This window comes from Chamaea fasciata, unplaced genomic scaffold, assembly GCF_029207755.1.
Source record: "Chamaea fasciata isolate MVZ Bird 193981 ecotype frontalis unplaced genomic scaffold, bChaFas1.0.hap1 SCAF_11, whole genome shotgun sequence".
NCBI classification, from domain to species: Eukaryota; Metazoa; Chordata; class Aves; order Passeriformes; family Sylviidae; genus Chamaea; species Chamaea fasciata.
This window is the reverse complement of record NW_027094096.1, coordinates 20565111-20581240: the sequence shown is the minus strand read 5'-3', so window position 1 is coordinate 20581240 and position 16130 is coordinate 20565111. Positions and strand designations below refer to the sequence as shown.

Below are 16130 nucleotides of genomic sequence, written 5' to 3'. Positions count from 1 at the left end.
AATTCAGCACACACAGCAAGTTTTACTGATCTGAGCCTGAGATGGTAAACAACACAATTGCAACAAACTACACAAACTCCTGCTTCTGTGTCTTGGGAATTGGCTCCTGGCTTCAAATTACTCGCTGCTAGGAAGCAGTTTGTTCCCATCCACCTAATCAGCCCCTGACTTTACTGCAGCGTTCAAGCAAACTGAAGACAGATGGGCTGCAGCAATAGAAAGGGAGAGAACTGCAAAACTTTCAAATAACTGTTTAAGAAGTGAACTAAGTGCAATTCTTCACTCTTGTCCTGTGGTGGGAATTTGCTACTTTAAAAACTAATCACTTGTGAGAAATTAAGGGACATGTGTCAAAACCACTGTGGCTCCCAAGTGGTATGAATACATGGTTATTGTGCCATTAAAAAGGGTGGCTTTTCCATATTTATAAAGCAGAAAGCCCCAGTATAGCCCAAGTCCAACAGCCAGCAGCCACTGTGCTCCAAGTGGCTTCTGGAACTGCAAATGATGCAGCAGCACAACTCCCTGAGCAAGGAAGAGGCTGTGGAGACTCAGTGCAGCTTTGGAGAGCCCTCAGCCATGACTTAACCCCCATTTGTGCCCCTCTGCCTGGCATTTAACACAGGCAGGCTCCACACCTTCAGATATGCTTGTCAGCAGAAAACATTAGAAGGAAGGACAAAGGTACAAATTAAACTAAATGGAGCCTGCAGATTTCATGGCTTCCACCAAGGCTGAGACAATGCCCAAGGAGCAAAAGGTGCCTCAGGTTTGTGGTGTGAGCACTTCAGCACAGTGGCACAGGAAACTTGATCTTTATTTGATTTTTGATATATCAGAATAAAAAATCCTTCATCCATCAACATCACTTTTCAGAAGTGCTGCCTTAGGTCTGCTTGCACTGAAGTAATTGGGAATTTCCCATCAGGATCACTGTGAGCTGGGCCCTTTGATTCTCTAATAGGGAAGACTCAGTCTGAGCTGTCACCAGTCCAGTGGAGTCCTGAAAACGTTCAAGAACATGTAACCCAGAAAGCTCAAAGTACAGCGTTCTCAAGGTTAAAATCAGGGCACTCAGCACCTAGAAAGAGTCAGAAAAACTCTGTGGAAAAAAAGAAAACAGTCTGCTGAAAGTACTCAACCTCTATCAAGATGTCTGGAAATTTTTTTGAGTCCTAACTTGGTAACAGAAGAATTAATCTGGAAGCAGAACATCTTCACATGACATCTATTAAGAAAACCTGTCTTTATTAATCCTTCAGCCAAGCCTTTATGGCACCAATTTTCAGTTAGTCAGATATCCACAAAAGCCCCTGCACTGCAGAACTCCAGGGGTCAGCTTTCCTTAAGGACAAAATACTAACTGGGGCATCATCATTCTCTACAGAATCATCAATAAATCCCATCCAAATTATTACGCCCTTACAGCTGCCCTGTGCTGACATCAGCAAACCAAAGATACTGCTTCAACTTCCATTAAATCATTTCCCTGTGAGGGAGAGAACAGACTTTATAAATACCTGAGACCACAAGCTCCTACAGAGTTATAAAAATGAGGGTCTAACTAAAGTCCAAAGGGAAGATTTGGGAAGGAGTGGAATAAGATACCTACCTGGAATAGTGTCTCCTCTTCACAGGATGGATCTGGCCATCACTGCCACGTGCGAGCAACATGTACATAACACAACACTGCTCTGTGGTTCCTGCATTTGCACTCATGAAATATCAACTCACAGTCTGTCTCAGAACCATGAAACTGCTCCAACGCTGCTGCCTCAAAATCCAGGTGACACAGAAATCCTGCAGTGCACTGGGACTCCAGGTAAAGGGAAGGCAAGACTGGTTTTACACTTGTAAAACAGAGTCCCTCCTCTGTTTTCAATTCATTACAGGCACTTTTCAACAGCAAGTTTCAAAATATTGGAATCAATTTTGATAGCATTACTGAGAAAGGTACTGCTTTTGGATATAAAGCAAATCAGCAGTCTACAAGAAAAAGCAGCGATTTCACCATGAAGTTCTGGACACTTTGAAAAGAAACTGTCCAGGTTCCCTCACTTGGATGATGACATGACCCACGGCTCTAAAGGAATTAAATCAATATATGCATGATGGATGGGTGCCGTTTCACATTGAATCGGAATGGTTTCACACATCTGGAACACAGGAACACAGACATCGCTCTGCACAGCCAAACTGAGTCACTCCGTAACACCCGATCTCCCCGACGTGAAGATTCCATCACCGGGGAGGAGCTGCTCCCACGCCTCCAGAATCTTCCACACAGCTGGGCTGCAGCTGCAAGCACCACTGGACTCTGCTTCTGTTCCACAGGTGTAGGGGTGAGGGGAAGATGGAGCATGTAAAACACAAAATAAATCAGTTCCCCTAAATGGAACAGCAGGACAGGGTGGCAGGGGACGGTGTCAGTGTCACAGGATCTGCTGTGTGCTCACAAAGATCCTGCAGCCACATAGTGCAGCTCCTCCTGCTGCTGTTTGCACCTTGTCTTAACATGAAAATGTGCCAAACTAAATATTAAAAATAGTGTTTAAGTCTGTCACTTCCCCCGTTTAATGATCTGCAAATCTTCCATCCCAAGTGTTTAAAATTACTGGTATATAACATTCAGCCAAGGTAATATCAAAATATATTTTATTCTGGACCTCTTTCAGATCTGATTCAAATTACAGTTGTCAAAGCAATACAATGCAAAGGGAAACTGCAACAGAAAATGTGCCTAGAAGGGATATAAGGGCCTTGGGGACAAATCATTGTGATGTAGAACCAAAATACATCATAAAGTGTAATTAACATGGTCCAGGACAGTATAGAACATCTATATCAGTCTTCTTTAGACAATAATCATGAAAACTGAACAATAAAAGTCCTTTAAACAAGTACAAAAAACTGTCATGGGCTGATTTACACTTTTACAACAGTTGTAGTTTAACTGGATAACTGAAGAAATGATGCAGACATTTTAATCCAGTGCTATAGGTAGGCTCACAGAATTAGACCCAAAGGATTTGTAACTCCAAATGAAACCATTACAACTACAATGTCAATGTCAGGAGAGAGAGAAAATTACTTCTGTATTCTAGAATTACTGTTCTGCACACTGCAGTCTGTTGAGGACAAGATTGCAAAGTACACTGGACTAGCAACAACATGCAGACTGTTTTCTTGTATTTTACCCACAAATGTCAAAAAACATTATGAAGTAAAAATGAATGATTATTTAAAAATTAAAAAATAAAACAAACCAAAACAAAACAAAAACATGCCTCAAGTTATTGTCAAGCTTCAAACTTAAAGGCAGAGAAAGCGAATTATGTACTCAAAACTACTGATCTGAAGCACTATTAACACTAAATCTGCAATCCACTCGAAACGGCAGATTTTCCTGCTTCGTCTGCCTCCCACCAGACTGACAGTGGAGACAGTCACACTTTCACAGCTCGTGGTATTTCAGAGCTTTCTCTGGAGGGAGAAGTGAGGACTGCTCCATGTCTCTCTCCCTACGGAAAATGTCAGGGATCTCGATGGAGATTTGCTGCTGTCTCCCCAAGCCGTATTTGCTTCTAACATGCCACAATGTTGCTTCTGCTTTCTTCAGGCGTCTGGAGAGGGTGGAAGTGATCCCACCGGGGAATGGCTCTACAGGGCTTTGGGAAGGGAGGAGCAACCCTGCTCATCAGCCAAAAAAAAAAGGAACTGGGCTAAATCTGGCAGGCCCTGCTCTGGCAAAACCCCAGGACACCGGGGGACCCTTGGCTCGAGGGGGATGTGGCTCATTTTAACCTCACTGGGGGTTCGGCACGGCCCTGAAGCCCTGGCAGGGTTTCCTCGTGAAGTGACACACAGTGGGATTTCTGCTGAAGGAAAAATGGGGTCCCAAGGCTCTTTGCTGAACAGACAAAACCAGGCAACCTTGTATTTACAGGCTGAAACCCCCCCAGTTTGCAGTGGTAATGAATCTCCTTCCCGCAGTGGAATTAAACGTGTCGGCTGCTGGGGTCACCCTGCTGGCAAACCACCCACTGCTCTCCCTAAACACAAAGGACATTCCCAAGGTACAACGCCCCATCAGACGCCCTAGCATGAGGTAAGCAGTGTAAGGAAAAAGGAGTGCTTTTTAAAATGAAAAATCAATTAAAATCGGTAGAAATCTTTGGCCTTTCTCTCAAGATGCATTAAAGTGTCACGAAATCAAGAAACATGCTTCGAAATGCCATGTCGTTCTGACTCTGGTAACTACTACCTCCCCCTCCACCCAACCCAGAAAAAGAGGCACTTTTAGTGTTTCATATAAGATTTCCAATCATCTAGTAGACATGCTAAATAACCCTGCACAATGGTAGTCCCAGAATAAACTCAGTTTAATCAACATTACAAAGAGTCTAAAAAAGCTTTTATGAAGACCTAGATATTCTCTTAACTACACTAAAAAGTCCACTGGTTGGGAATCTTTACATCAATTTAAAAATGCAGAAAAAGGTAAAGTAAAAATAGAAAAAGACGAACTCTACAGAAACCTGGATCTGGTCATGCAAAAATGAGAAATGGGATTCCGAGATGGACGCACAGAAAGACAGCGAACTCAAGAGCAGTTCATTTCTTATCCCATCATTCATTCTGAGCCCAGCTTTCCCCCTTCCTTTTATCCTCTGCTTGGATATTTGCCTGTTACCGTGTCGAACTGGTAAAAATAGGAATGATGTGAGGAGTACATCCGTAAGATGTACATGCCACACAAAGTCAGGGCCTTGCTGCCATTTGGCTTCCCCTTTGAAAGGAGCAGTCAGGACAGTCCACCCCAGCCCGGAACACGAGGCCCTCGTGCTATAAAAGACAAGTGATTAACGTCACGGTCCTGTGGTGGTTTTGTCTGGTTTGGGGATGACAGGGTGGCAGGAGCCGGCGCGCGGCGGCTCCGGGAGTGCGGAGCGCGGGTGCAGGAGCAGCACTGTGGCATGCGAGGCTGGACAGCCGGACAGCTACGGCCAGAGCTCGGCTCAGGGACACTGCCTGGGGACACTGCCTGGGGGACACTGCCTGGGGGACACTGCCTGGCCCCAGGGCAGTGGGCACTGCTGGCCCTCACCAGAGCAGTGGCTCTGGAGCTGACGTTCCTGCCAGCCCCACACCTGGCAGCCCTGGCCTGAAGCTCTGGTGTTCTCTATTTCTGACTGTGTGATGCTGCTATGCCGAAGCAATTAGAATTACAACCAAAAAAAAGCTGATGATTGAGAAAGAGGAAAATGGCAATACCCTAAAAAACATGGCTGTGTGATTTTTTGCAGCTATGTCACAGAATTCCACCACAATTGTTAAGTTGGCTGAAAGAATCATCCAATAACTTTTATGAAAATGAATAAACTGTCCATATTAAAATACAAAAGTACTATCAAGAATCACTTCTGACTTTCAGATTTATATTCAGTGCAATTGACAAATGCATTGCTAAACGAAAAATGCAGCTTAAACATACTCAAAACATTTGTGTCTATTCCTGGGAGCACAGTTTAAAATTATTGCACAGAATTTTTTTTTATTTTTATTTTTTTTTCATTAAATGACAGAGGTCAGCCACAGTCATGGACCTCCAGCAATAAAAGCAATATTTCAAGTGCCAGACACTCAATATATTAGGTTTCCTACATATTGTAACTCACAGGGTAATTGCTCTAAACATTTGCAATATGTTCCAAAACCCTAAAAATAGCTGGCACAGAACCACCACGGATAACTGTCTTTATGGATATGACTTGGTGTTGGTTTTAAATGCTGTGTATGATAGCAGTATAATCCTGGGGTGTATATAAACAATGTATTGTTGACTTGACTTTACCACTGGCAAATTGCTACCCTACCTTAGCCAAACTCAGACTTGCTTCAAGTCGTGTTTATTTCATGGGAATAGCAGAAATCGATGCCTAAAGAATAATGGTTAAAATGTCAAAGCTGCATTATCTCAATTAAATGAATTTATACTTGGAGGGGGGGAAAAAACCCCAAACGAATAAAAAAATAGGTTAGAGACTAACAATCATAAGCCACAAAATTAATTGTGATTGAAATAGTGTTATAAAACCGATAACTTTGCAAAGCTCTGTAATATAAACCATTCCTTAAGTAAAATGTCTGTGACATAAATTTGACAACCTCTCTTTTTTATAAATTTACACTCTTGGAATCTTATGCAAGACATGATGCAACCTTTTCGACTACACATACGCATAAACACAACCTCATGCTATCATTTACAAATAAAATCACTATTAGTATACTTTTAATCACATGAGCAGAAAAAGGTTTGCCATATACATCTGTCATTGTAAGAAAAATACTTGATATTGTAAACAGAGTAAAAGACACTATATAGTAGTGATTATTAAAAAAATAGCAGCTTACATCTACCCTATATTTGGAAAAAAATGTAGTCACAAGATACAATAAACTGCAGGACCAGAGCAGCAGGGGAATTAGTGCAAGTATTCATCTTTTAAATAAGCTGAATCACTGCTATTAAAATAAACTTGAAGCAAGTCCTCTGTTTAAGATTGGTTTTTTTCAATCTAAGGTAGTAAACATTTTGCCTCTTAATGGCAGTGTTATCAAATATATGCCAAAGATTTTATTTTAATAAAGAAAAATTACATGAAATACTTTTAATACTGGAGTTTGGTTACAATTATACATCTAAGCTCCTACAAATAATGATGGGCAACTCTCAAAGAAGCTGTGGCATGAACCCTTGTCCAGAAAGATCTTAACCTCTTAAACAAAATCCCCCAGCTATACTTTGCTCCTTTTCACAATAGTGCACAATTTAACCATATTTTAGCTATGGTCTTATAGCAACAGAAGATGCATTTTTCCTCTTTATTTTTTTTCTTTTTTTTTTTTGCATCCCTGTTTTTTTTGTTTTGTTTTTTTTTCTTTTTCCTGTGTTTTTGTGCCCTTCTGTTCTTAAGTTTGGCAGAATTATGTCCCAAATAAGAAATTACTGCACTTCAGCCATGTCACCAGAAAATCAAACATAGCATTATACCCATTTCCATCCTACTTTGTAGATGAGAAGGACGTGAAAGATCACGCTGCAAAGAAGGATTGTTTTATTCTTCTCTCTCCCTAATCCCTTTGCCACTCTCCCTCTGTTCACAAAAATTGTGCTCTGGGAGCCACAAAATGTACCAAACATTATCAGGTTCAAACTACGTCTTCAAAGAATGCATCAAAAACATGTTTCAAAGAAATGTTTTTTTTTTTTCTTTTTCCAAGGTGAAAAAATATAAACAAGAAACTAAATCACTCCCTTACTTCATGCATCCGTAAACTTAACCAAAACAAAACAGAAAACCCAATGATTAAAAGCAAAGAAAAAAAACTGCTGCAGATTTCTGTAAGTCCATTTTCTCTGTACACACAAACTGCTCAACTACTGAGAAGGAAAACAAAAATACCCCACAAATCCACGTGAGAGTGGATTTCATGGGGGAAGGGGTAATGAAGGCTGCCATTAGTATCTTCTGATTTTGGTATGTATATGGGTCTGCTCTTGTATATGGTATATTCTCTCTCTCTCTCTCTCACTCTCTTCTGTTTTTCATATCCAAAACCTTTAAATGTTATTTTGGGGCACAGCAGATTCCAGCACTTGGTGAACAGGATTCACAAGCTGTGACAAAACTCTGTCATCCTCTTCAGGGTGTAAATTTTTTCTCCTCTTTTTTTTTTTTTTTTCTTTTTTTTCTCCTTTTTCTTTTTTTTTTATATACAGTCTATGTATATATTTCTTTTACATTTGGCTGTAGTGGACTGGCCATGGTTCGTTGGGACTATAGCAGTACATGGGTCAGGGACAGTCATTTTGGCTATGTACACATTCATAGTCGGTCCATGGCTTCCAACTAAGAGCGCTATTTCCGGAGGTCTAATACACAAACCTGCAAAGAGAGAGACACAGTGTCTTGGGTTTTGTAACCAAAAAAGGAAAGAATGTTTAATCTATTCCATCTATTGAAACCTGGTTGGAGAGATTTTTTTATCTGTTGTAACTCCAGATGGGAGGGGGTAACCCTTCTCTGATAACAAGCCAGCTGTTAAAAACTGGGTGGAGCGGTGTTTCTTATCTCAGCTCAGTGGAGCATTGTTTCTTATCTCTGCTCATCCTCCCATTCCCTCCGTGGAAATATCTTCTGTTAATGGGTCATTAAAGCTCACCAATGACATCACACATTTCATCATCCCACTGTGAGATGCTCTACCCAGGGAGGAGGAGCCAAACCATTTCCATCCAGATAAAAGGAGCCACAAGTGTCACCAGTCATCCAGTTTTCCACTGGATTCCTGGAGGAAAACTGGACCCATCCCACTATTACTGAACCCTTTTTCTACGGGACCATCTCTACTCCAACAGGACCACATCTGCCACTCCAGGAGGGCTTACTGTGGACTGCTTCCAACACCCTGACCAACAGGGTGTCAGGTTGTATTTCTGACTCTGTCAGGGTTTTCTAGGATTTCTTGTTTGTTTGCTTGCTTATTCTTCTGTAGTACAACATTTGTATTTTTTATATCCCTAGAAAAGAACTGCTATACCTATTGCCAAAAATCTTTGCCTGACAGCCTTTTAATTGCAAATTTATAATAATTTGGAAAGGGGGGGAGGGGCTTACATTCCAAGGGAGAGTCCAGTCTTCCCTGGCAGATACCTGTCTATCTAAACCAAGACACACAGATACAGCAGCTGCACAGCACCACGGGGTTTTACACTTCTGGCTGAAGGATCAGAGCAAAACCTGCCACATGGATTGTGTCAGCTTAACCTTGTATCTATTAACAATGATTAAATAATATTAAAATAACCAGGTGAGCTCTTTATGAACCCCCAGCCAGCCCCAGTGCTAAGGGGCACTGCTGCCTCCAGAATTACTATCAGAACAGCAACAACATCTGATGTAAGCTGTTTGCCTGTTTTTTAATACTGTGAGGCTGAGAACTTAGTCAAATCTGATTTGTAAAAATATAAAATGAAATTTAAGTACACAGACAAGTACTGAAATAGATCAGAAAACAGTTAACAGTGTACAAACTCCAGTTTTAGTCTTCCCAGAATCTCCATTAAATAGTGCTTCTGGGTCTGTCAGATATAGAAATCTATTAGTAAAATATAACCACACACAAGATAACACCAGCTGCAAGCACATTTAAAACAGAGTGGATGAGAAGCTTTTGCTAGTGAACAATGTAGAACAAATTAAGCCCAATATTTAAATGAAAACAAATCTATTCCAAGTACAATCAGCCTCTTGGGCTAAATTAATTGGAGGACTGGAAAGGTTACACAGCATGTATAAAAAAGGGTCATCTGGGGGCAGTGATAATTTTTACTCAGCATATGCCTTGAGCTTTTGTCCTTTTATGATATTACCTATACTTACAAGACTAAAATGACATAAAGACTAATCAAAATTACTTCTCTAGAATTCAGGCTTCTTAAAATCCAGAACTTCCTGTTTTGTGATTTGAACTCTAACAAAACAACCTTACTTACCAGTAAGGAGCATTCAGGAGGGAAATGCTTTGGCACCTGCGTTAAGATACCACCTGAGACTCTGCACTACTGAGCTGCCAGGATCGATTTTGCTGACATTTGCTAAAGGAAGCTGCAGCACTTCAAAACACAATCCCCTTATCAGCCTTATTTTATTTTAATTTTGCTTTTCCCTAGGCTCTCTTCTTCCTTCTTTGCAAACCACGAGACAGAAGCAAGCAAAAGCCCTGGGACTGTGCTCCTTATGAAGACCCTGCACATTCATGATTAGTTAAACATGATTTTATTCCCTGCTTTTCTAAGCAAAAGTAGAGCAGACTGATATTTATATATAGCTGCTGACATTTTTAGGAACTCTTTAATTACAAGCATTTAGAAATCTGCACTTTGTTTTGCTGTTGAATGCAGAAGGTATTTTATTCCTGTCATGCACTATAATAACATCACTTATACTGAGCATTTTCACTCAAAAAGGGCCGAGAAAATTTTGTTTCTAAACCAGCCACGCTGAACAGGCTGACACAATAGGCCCCAGAAGGAACAGAAAATATAAATTGGAGCTATCTCCACCTTCTGAGGTTTTTGGACTGGAATAAAAATATTGTCCTTACAGTACCACAGCATGGTTACAGTTGAAAACCTACAGGTGAGCTGGCTGTATTCAAGCTTCAGCTAGAGAAAGAAATTTTGTCTCCATTGTTGGTTAAAAGATTTCCAGAAGATGTGTGTTATTAGAACACCAGCCAAGTCAAGCAACACTTACTGAACCATCTGAAGCACTTGCTCCAACTTTGTCTCCTGCTGCATTCCAGCAAACCTCAAAAATCCCTCCTGTTCCCCGATAACTGTGAACTAGGGCACCTGTCTAAAAAAAGGACAAGGCAAGTAATTAATACAACAAAATCAAAGTCAACAAGCACAATTTGTAAATGTAAAATTTCCCCCCTGCTTTTAAAAGCTAAAATTCTCAGAGGAAACTGGTCCAGAAGAGATTTGTGGACAGTCTCAGCACCTTGTAAAAGAATGTGGTACAACCATTGCATCCCATGACTACTTCCAATTACCAAAATGTGCCTTTCAGAAATTAATACCCAATGCCCAACAGTCAGAGATTGCATCATGCATGACAAGACTTTCAAACACAACAAGACCCTTTTTTTTTTGCCAGAAATACAAAACAAGTAATAGTGTTCTTTTTGAGAAAGTCTCAGAAATACTTTGCCATCGTTATGTTCCCTCATTTTGCATTCTCTTGTTTGTCAGTGAAATCCAATGAAATAGCCAATCAGATCAGTATGTCCACACACACTCATCACTTTTTCACAAAAGACCCTGTTTTCTCAGGAATTTAAAGTTCAGAATTAACACAGACTATTTTTGGATGAAATATGTTCTTGGAGAAATTTTGTTCAATCTGGGGTTTTGTTGGTGAGTTTTTGGTTGGGTCTTTTTGGTTTGCTTGGTTTTTTGTCTTTTTTGCTAAGACAATGTAAAGACAAGTATTACTTCACCATAGGGCAAGCATTTAAAGTGAGAAATTAAATGTACAAGAAATTAAAAGATTAACATTAACAGAAATAATCTCAGAACAAAGAGAAAACCAGTGTGTTAGGAATGACAAAGCTCTTTGTGGCTGAAGTATAAACATAGGTTGGAAGGATGGAAAAGACCATGAAGTTCTCAACACAGAGAAGAGCAATACCTGTGTATTCCAGATGTGTACACATTTATCAAAGGAGCCACTGGCCAGGTACCTGCCATCAGGACTGAAAGCTACACTGTACACAGGTTCTTGATGTTTTGTCAGAGTATGAATACAAATTCCTCTGTCTACATCCCATAACCTAACAGTAGAATCAAAGGATGCACTGTCAAGGAAGAAAACAGATTAATTACATCTCAATTCAACATATTTTTGCTGCTAATACAAACAGAACATGATAAAGTATCTTATGTGCTTCAAAACACTCTGTGAACTTACATTCATAGAAAGCGAGGTAAAAATAATGTTTAACAAGAATTTAAAAGCAGGATTAAATAGTACCTTGCTAACATAAGATTGGCATTTGGATTATTTGTTCCTGGTCCTGTAGGACTCCATTTGATAGTATATATTTCTTTGTTGTGTGCTTGTAAATCATGGACACAACTGTCTTGTTTCATACTCCAGATCTGTGATAAAAAGAGAAGAAAACACAAAAAATTTAGCACAACGTTGTACTAAAATACATGTTTTACATGTTTCTTCTGTATCATTTGCAGGCTGACTGTTACCTTTTAGGCCACTCAAAACATTTGCTAAGATTGCTAGGTTTTTAGAGTAATTATGCCAAGTTTTGTTCCAGGACCTTTCATTCTTTGTGTTCTAAGCCCCCAGTGAGGTTAATGAGTTACAAAGGTGCTGCCTGTAGAAACCAAACTGTCTGAGTTAACTGAAAACCACTTGAAAAGTGCAGGGATGAGAGCAGATGCTGAAATGAGAAGAGCAATATGTAAATGTTCATGTCTGAGTTGCTAAAATATCATGGTCCTATTTTTAAATGAACTTCTTGCTACACAGACTGAGTGAAATAAAGGGATAGTAGAGAAGTTTTCTGTTTTCATACAAATCCAGGGAAAGAAATACCACTATGGCATTTTCCTGATTTATTGGTATTTGCATTACCAGATTTCAGTGTTCTGCACTTCACAGAGATCATTAGAGGACTTCAACTCCTGTATGATCATGCTCAAGAAACAAAATAACTTTATTCCATTAAGAGTTTATATTGCTTCTAGAGAAGGGATTTGGGAGGCTTTTATACTTTTTCCAAGACATGAAATTTTATATGGCAGATAACCATCTGAATGCTATTTTTAATAATATCTGTCTCAGTAATGCTTTTAGTTCACTTTTTGTTAGAAAAAGCTACCAGGAGCATGTTTAAGCCCAACTGTATTTAAGATGCAATTGAGGTGCATGTGTAAATAAACGGTGCTTTTCAGAACTGCTGCTTTTCTGAAGAGGAAATTGATTTTCAATGTGCAGACAGAACTGAAATTGTATTTCCAGTTTAACTGATGGGATCAAAATCTAGCTTCTCTTCCCAAAACTGGCATAGATGAAAGAGTCTGTATCAGCTGCCCTAGAGAACATTAAGTTGTAGATAGAAACTAAACAAGTAAATAAATCACTGGGCACCTTCCATGTGCTTCCAAAGCTGGTATTTATTCCTTCTACCATTGAAAAGTAAGTGATCCATGAGTGATTAGTGATGTGCAGACTTATCCTCCAGCGCTTGGCATTTGAGCTAACCCTGAACAAAACAATAATATTCTTTCCAGCCTGGGCTCCATTCGAAACAACCACCAAGTTGTTAATTGCCTGAATCCCATAAATGCTGATACATTCCCAGTTGTCACCTCTACTCATGGAGAGGCAGCAGCAATAGCTCCAGCTCCAGCTCCAGCCTGGAATTCATCACCCTGGAGTTCCAGCTGATTAACTATTTAATACCTGCTGAAGCTGGCTATTTGGACTCCATCCACTGCCAATGGAGAACAACTGATGATCTCAGGGGTTTCCTCATCACTTTTAAGACACTTAGGAAAGGATAACTTGCTCTTCAGCAGTGCTAGACAGTGCTGACTGGAGATGTCTAGACATCCAGCTTTAGACTGGAGGCTTAATGCTTACGTGTTTGTGTTTAGATAAGGTGATTTCCCTCGCCAGAGCCTGACCGTGTGCCAGCAGCAGGGATATGTGGCTACTCATTCAGGCATTCCCTGATTAAATAACAGTGAGCTGGATGGAATTAACTGTCCCAAGGGCTACCAGCAGGACAGTGCTGTCAGTGTAAAAAATGTATCCTGAAACTCTACCAAGCACAGTGCTAAAGGTCCCAGTGAATGTAAAGCAGTACAGGAGTAATGAAAAGCATCTGCACCATGGAAGCAGCACTGTCAGGCATGAACAGCCTCATTTCTGCTGCTGGCAGGTTTGTAAGGATCTCTAGAGTGCCCTGAAGTCACATGTGAAAGTTGTAGTGTCCTCTGCACTCACGAGTTTGCCCCTGTTCTACAAGAAAGCATGTAGTTGTGAATCATCTGGAGGACAAGTGTAGGTGTGAATGAAAACTGCAGAATGACTCCTGATGAACTGGAAAAATCCAGGAGGGCACACAGCCTCTGAAGAAACAAACATGCCAAAGACTTTAACTAGAAAGGAGAGGAAAGCAGAAGAAAACTAGGAAAGGAGCAGCTCACCCATTCTTGTATGTGCTACCTGACATGCATTCCAACTTTTTCTTTTAACCAAAAGCAACCATCAGGTGTGACAGTTTAATGATTAATGACCTGATTCTGTAAACAGCTAAAAGTACCCAATAAATCATGCTCCAAGTCTCAGGCTGGCAGCCTGTAACAGGTTCTCTGGACCAAAGCTTGGCCCTGATTAACAAGGATTTCTAGGATTGCCTAACCTTGTTATATTAAAAAAGAACAAATATTGGACAACACAGCAAGTACAGTGATAGTGCCTGAATGTCCAGGCTAATGGAGTGCATTCCAGAGTCCTACAAAGACAAGGGCAGCCCCAGAACCTCCATTACCTTTAGAGTCATGTCATCAGAGCAGGATGCCAGTAGGTTACCAGTTGGATCCCATTTGATTGCATTTACTTCATTCTAAAAGTGAACAGTGAGAGTAAGTTGGAGTCTTCCCTTCCATTACAAATGACAGCTTACAAACAAAGCTGGACAGCAGTTACGAGCATTTGCATAACTGTCAGGATTTTAACACTTAATATTTATTCATAGCATTGCCTTCAATAACAACAGCTTTTTGCTATCCATTTATCACATTTCCCATGCATTCTTGTACACCAGGTGGCAAAGCCTTGAAGTTACCATGCTGCTTCTTCTAAAGCTCACTCTTGCATCCTGGCACTGGTAAAACATGGGGGTGAGAATTGTTCTGATAATCACAGAGACTGTGACTACCATAAGACCTTAACCACAACTACCACTATGTGTGCATCTACTGCCTGTAGCCAATGACCAACCATTACACAAGTGCTGGGTACTGGTAAGTTTACTGAGCACCCAACCTCTCACTAATACAAATATCACAGAGCAACCCCCTTTTTGCAGTACTTACTGTGTGACCCTGGAAGGTTTTGATGGGCCTATCTTGTCCTAGTTTACAAACGTGAATACACATGTCTGTACTGCAAGAGGCAAATGTGTTGTTACTCTGCCAATCAACATCTAATGCTGGTGCTAAAAGAGAAAGAAAGATATTTAAAGCTGTAGTACATACTCTGCAGAAATTTGATGTGCAAATTTAGCATGCACCACCTTGGAATAAAAGCCAACAGGAAGCAATCATTAATTTTACAGCAGTTCTAAAGATAAACACTAGGAGCAGTAAGAAATGCAGCAAAAACAAGTCTTAGGAAAAATGGAACAAATTTAATGTAAGTCATCATAATATGGAACATATTTGAAATCAAAGTTACACAGAAGACAGTGCAGCAGGACACCAAGTTGTAGTTAAGGCATCTATAAACAAATCTCAGGAATCAGCACAAGGAACAGGTTCCCACAACTTCACACATGATCATGCATGAGCCCATCTCCACCAGCAGCTCCTGCTCAGGGATGGCAGCCAGGGGAAGGTAAGGATTTATTTCCCTTAATTCCAGCATTGTAAGGTGTGGTTAACTTGAAGCTTAATCACGGGCAACATGTTCCATTTGATCAAGCCAGCAATTTATGGCAGATAGCACAGAGAGAACTGCTTGGAGTAAATGCTGAGTTGATGTTTTTGACTGCTGTCATGCCACTGGAAAAGTGGCACAAGCAGAATACAGAGTGGGAACGAGACACGTTTCTTAAAGGCCCTTCAATGACATGTCTGTCATCCTCTCCATTCTGTTTTCCAGCTGATTCTGGCAGGATTGCTCAGCATGCAGCCCACAGAGCAATTTGTCTGACCTCCTGCACTCCCACCCCAGCTGGCCAGTGAACAGCTTTCAGCTGGTTTGTGGCCAGACAATCTGGGGACAGTGGAACAATGGGATACGGGCTGGGATCACTGCAGCAGGAGGATGACAAATGCAGTCCTGAGGTGATAAACACTAATCCCTTGTGGCCCACCCACATGATTTGTCTGCCACCATACTACAGAAAGTCAGGAATACTTGGATAATTTATCTCCTATGACTTCTATGGAACTGCAATAAAACTGTGAGTTATAAAATCAGAACAAATCTATCTTTGCTTATATTCTCAAAATTCCAATATGGGACTCAGTAACCAAAGACTACCTGAAAGATTTTAAAATGATGCAAATAAGCACCAGATTTTTAAATTTATTTTAAAAAATTACATTTTGTCTATTCAGATGACAAATCTGAACGATGAAATCAAGACTTACCAGAATGAAAAGGAAACTGCTGCTTGGCTTCGCCAGTGTGGGCATCCCAAATAATTGTGGTCTGTGTTAGACAGATAAATAAACAATAAACAAACTTGTACAAATTGTTAATTTCCCCACAACTACCACCACTCACAAGTACGAGAATACC

The 16130-nt window shown here is 40.4% G+C and overlaps 1 protein-coding gene across 4 annotated transcripts in view; it reads right to left on the bottom strand.

Annotated features, from left to right (window-relative positions):
* Nucleotides 1–2638: 2638 nt before the first annotated feature.
* Nucleotides 2639–16130, bottom strand: part of TBL1XR1 (TBL1X/Y related 1) — a 109898-nt gene continuing 96406 nt past the window's right edge. For all 4 annotated transcript variants that reach the window (XM_066193584.1, XM_066193583.1, XM_066193585.1 and 1 more), the window contains 7 exons: nt 15980–16040; nt 14699–14820; nt 14152–14226; nt 11607–11734; nt 11265–11430; nt 10326–10427; nt 2639–7952 (listed from right to left, as the gene is read on the bottom strand). In XM_066193584.1, coding sequence (XP_066049681.1) covers nt 7926–7952; nt 10326–10427; nt 11265–11430; nt 11607–11734; nt 14152–14226; nt 14699–14820; nt 15980–16040 — 681 coding nt within the window. In that variant the 3' untranslated portion in view covers nt 2639–7925. The remainder of the gene's footprint in view (nt 7953–10325; nt 10428–11264; nt 11431–11606; nt 11735–14151; nt 14227–14698; nt 14821–15979; nt 16041–16130) is intronic.